General features: G+C 40.4%; 1 protein-coding gene across 1 annotated transcript; it reads left to right on the top strand.

The window, feature by feature from the left end:
- Positions 1-367: 367 nt before the first annotated feature.
- Positions 368-2598, top strand: LOC122852307. The gene is made up of 2 exons (XM_044152077.1): positions 368-854; positions 974-2598. The coding sequence occupies exons 1-2, from the start codon at positions 368-370 to the stop codon at positions 2596-2598; spliced, it is 2112 nt and encodes a 703-aa protein (XP_044008012.1).
- Positions 2599-3249: the final 651 nt, after the last annotated feature.

The raw sequence follows: 3249 nt of genomic DNA, 5'->3' as shown, positions 1-3249 counted from the left end.
AAAGCTGTTGAATTCATTAATTTCTGTATTAACACAGTGGCGGTCATATCGGTTTGCCTTTTCTTGTGACATTAAGCAGATGTTTAGGCAAATTCAGATACATCAAGATGATAGAAAATATCAAAAAATATTATGGAGAAATTTACCTGACCAATCCATTGAAGAATATGAGTTGACGACTGTCACGTATGGTACCAAGCCTGCACCATTTTTGGCCTTGGCAACCTTGAGACAGTTGGAACGAGAAGAGAAAGATAAATATCCATTGGTATCAAATGCCATATCAATTGGTTCATACATGGACGACATTTATCTTGGTGCGGATAATATACAAGAAGGGATAGAGAGGGTTAAACAAACAAGAGACATGTTTAATTCTGGCGGATTTGAGTTGAGAAAATGGATCAGCAACTCAGCTGATTTATTGAGAGATGTTCCTGATGAACATCGGGAACAATCATCACTGTCATCCATTGAGGGTGACCCATTATTCAGAACACTCGGTTTAACATGGAATATAAAAGAAGATTGTTTTTGTTATACATACAGCCCATACAGGGAACCACAAACAATCACCAAGAGAGTAGTGTTGGCCAGAGTGGCTCAATTATTTGATCCACTTGGCTGGATTACACCAATCATCACAAGAGGCAAATTGTTAGTACAACAATTATGGAGAGTTAAACTTGAGTGGGATGAAGAAATACCACTTGACTTGTTAAATCAATGGCGAGAATTTAACGACCAGCTCAATCATTTATCATCAATTACCATACCGAGATGGTTAAATCTTGAGTCATCAACTTCATCAATACAAATTCACGGGTTTGGCGATGCATCTGACGCAGCAGTGGGTGCTGTCGTTTTTTTGGTTGTCATTGATTCTCTTGGTCAAGCTAAGAGCATTATAATAACAGCTAAATCAAAATTGGCACCAATTAAAACAGGGTCACGCGGTTCTAATAACACCAAGGTGTCTACACCGAGGTTAGAACTCTCAGCGGCGGTATTATTGGTGAAGTTGGTCAAGATGTACAAGAAAGTCTGAGTTTGACATCAGTCGAGACACATTTGTGGACTGATTCATCCATCACTTTCTATTGGATAAAAGGAGATGCAAGTCGTTGGAAAGCGTTCATTCAAAATAGAGTTGTACTTATACAGAGTACAATTCCAAATGCCATCTGGCATCATGTGCCCGGGGAAGAGAATCCAGCGGACGTTGCATCACGAGGAGTTTCATCAGAACAATTAACATCAGACAGGTTATGGTGGGAGGGTCCACATTGGATCTGTGAAGATCAGAGTACATGGCCTGTGTTAGGTGAAATAGAGATTGACACAGAGTTGGTCGAAGAGAGACAAATAAAAATTCACACAGTAAGAGCGAGTGAAGAGGAGTTTTTGACAAAATTCTCGACACTTACCAAAGCGGTATCATCAGCATCATGGTGGAGAAGATTTTATCAATCATTGGCCAAGAAAAACACAATAAATAAAACGTCTTGGTTGACTGTTGATGAACGTCGTCACGCGTTGTGGGGACTTATTTCGTTCACACAACAGCAACAATTTCATCAAGAGATAACTACTTTGTCTAAAGGTGAACCAATATCGAGATCGAGCACCTTGATTCAACTCAATCCATATATTGACAAAGATGGGTTATTGAGAGTGAGTAGTAGATTGGAGAATTCATCATTACAAGCTGAGGCTGTCAACCCAATCATACTACCAAAAGAGTCGAGATTAACAGAGCTCATTTTACATGACTGTCATGTAAACACACATCATGGAGGAGCCCAACTTACCAGTATGTTGGCAACATTGAGACAAAATTACTGGATAGTTGGAGGTCGAGTACCAGTAAGATCGTTCATCAACAAATGTGTAACTTGTGTACGTCATCGTGCTAAACAATCACAACAATTAATGGGTCAGTTACCACCATCAAGAGTCCTAAAAATGAGACCATTTCTCCATACAGGAGTGGACTATGCTGGACCATTTGAGTTGAAGACATGGTCAGGAAGAGGTAACAAAAAATACAAGGCTTATCTTGTGGTCTTTGTTTGCATGTCTTCATCAGCTGTACATCTTGAGTTGGCCACAGATTACACAACTGAGGACTTTTTAGCGGCCTTTGAGAGATTCATCAGCAGGAGAGGCTCATGTACAAAATTGTATAGTGATTGCGGCACTAATTTTGTCGGAGCAGATGCGGAATTAAAGAAACTATTCACTGCATCATCAAAAGGAGTTAAAGAGTTGGCTAGTTTATTAGCTAGAGATGGAACTTCATGGAGTTTCATTCCACCTGGTTCTCCACACTTTGGAGGTAAATGGGAATCAGTGGTTAAATCATCAAAGCATCATATCAAGAGAGTCATTGGTGACCATGTGTTGACATATGAACAGTTTACAACATTCCTCACACAAGTTGAATGTTTGTTAAACTCAAGGCCATTGTGCCCTTTGAGTGATGATCCAGAGGATCTTCAAGCATTGACACCAGGTCATTTTTTAATTGGAGAACCACTTAATTTGGTATCAGAACCATTAGTCTTGGAGGTTCCTGATAACCGACTAACAAGTTGAAGATTGCTCAGAAAATTCCTGGAGACATTTTGGGACCGTTAGTCTAGAGAATATCTGCAGAAATATTCAGTCAGATCCGAGTGAATGCAGACCAATCCATGTATTGAAGAAGACACCATGGCATTGGTGATTGATATGAGATATCCACCTGAAAAGTGGGCTTTAGCCAGAGTCATCAAGGTTCATCCAGGTGATGACGGCCTTGTCCAAGCTGTCACTATCAAGTCTCATTCATCAGAGTATTTGAGACCAATAGCGAAGCTTTGCATTTTGCCTATTGAGATTTCCTCATCATCATCAGCGGAGAATTGACGTCATCGTCAAGGCGGGGAGAATGTTTCGGCGAGTGATTATATAAATCGCCGCTTGCTGTCAAAAGTCAGCACCTTACGGACTAGGCGTTGAAAGCGCCGCCTTGTGAGTTTTGAGTCAAGTTGATCGGGGCTTTACGGGCTCTCTCGAGTACGTTCGGACGTTGTGATCAACTACGTTCACGTGCGGCGTCTAGCCGGCACACAAGCATTAAAAACATACACCCGTATACAGCGGTTTTATCAAGAGGCTTTTGTCATTCAATTAAAAGAGCTAATTATACAGAGTAATTGAGGCCAATTATATACAATAATTGACCTACGATAATCATCATCAATA

Source organism: Aphidius gifuensis, linkage group LG1 (assembly GCF_014905175.1).
Source record: "Aphidius gifuensis isolate YNYX2018 linkage group LG1, ASM1490517v1, whole genome shotgun sequence".
Taxonomy (NCBI): Eukaryota; Metazoa; Arthropoda; class Insecta; order Hymenoptera; family Braconidae; genus Aphidius; species Aphidius gifuensis.
Note: the sequence above shows the minus strand (reverse complement) of the source record. Positions and strands in the feature narration are given on the sequence as shown.

Coding starts and splice junctions, on each gene's coding strand:
- LOC122852307 (XM_044152077.1), top strand. CDS start 368: ATGTTTAATTCTGGCGGATTTGAGTTGAGAAAATGGATCAGCAACTCA. Junction 855..973: donor TGCATCTGACGCAGCAGTGG/GTGCTGTCGTTT, acceptor AATAACACCAAG/GTGTCTACACCGAGGTTAGA.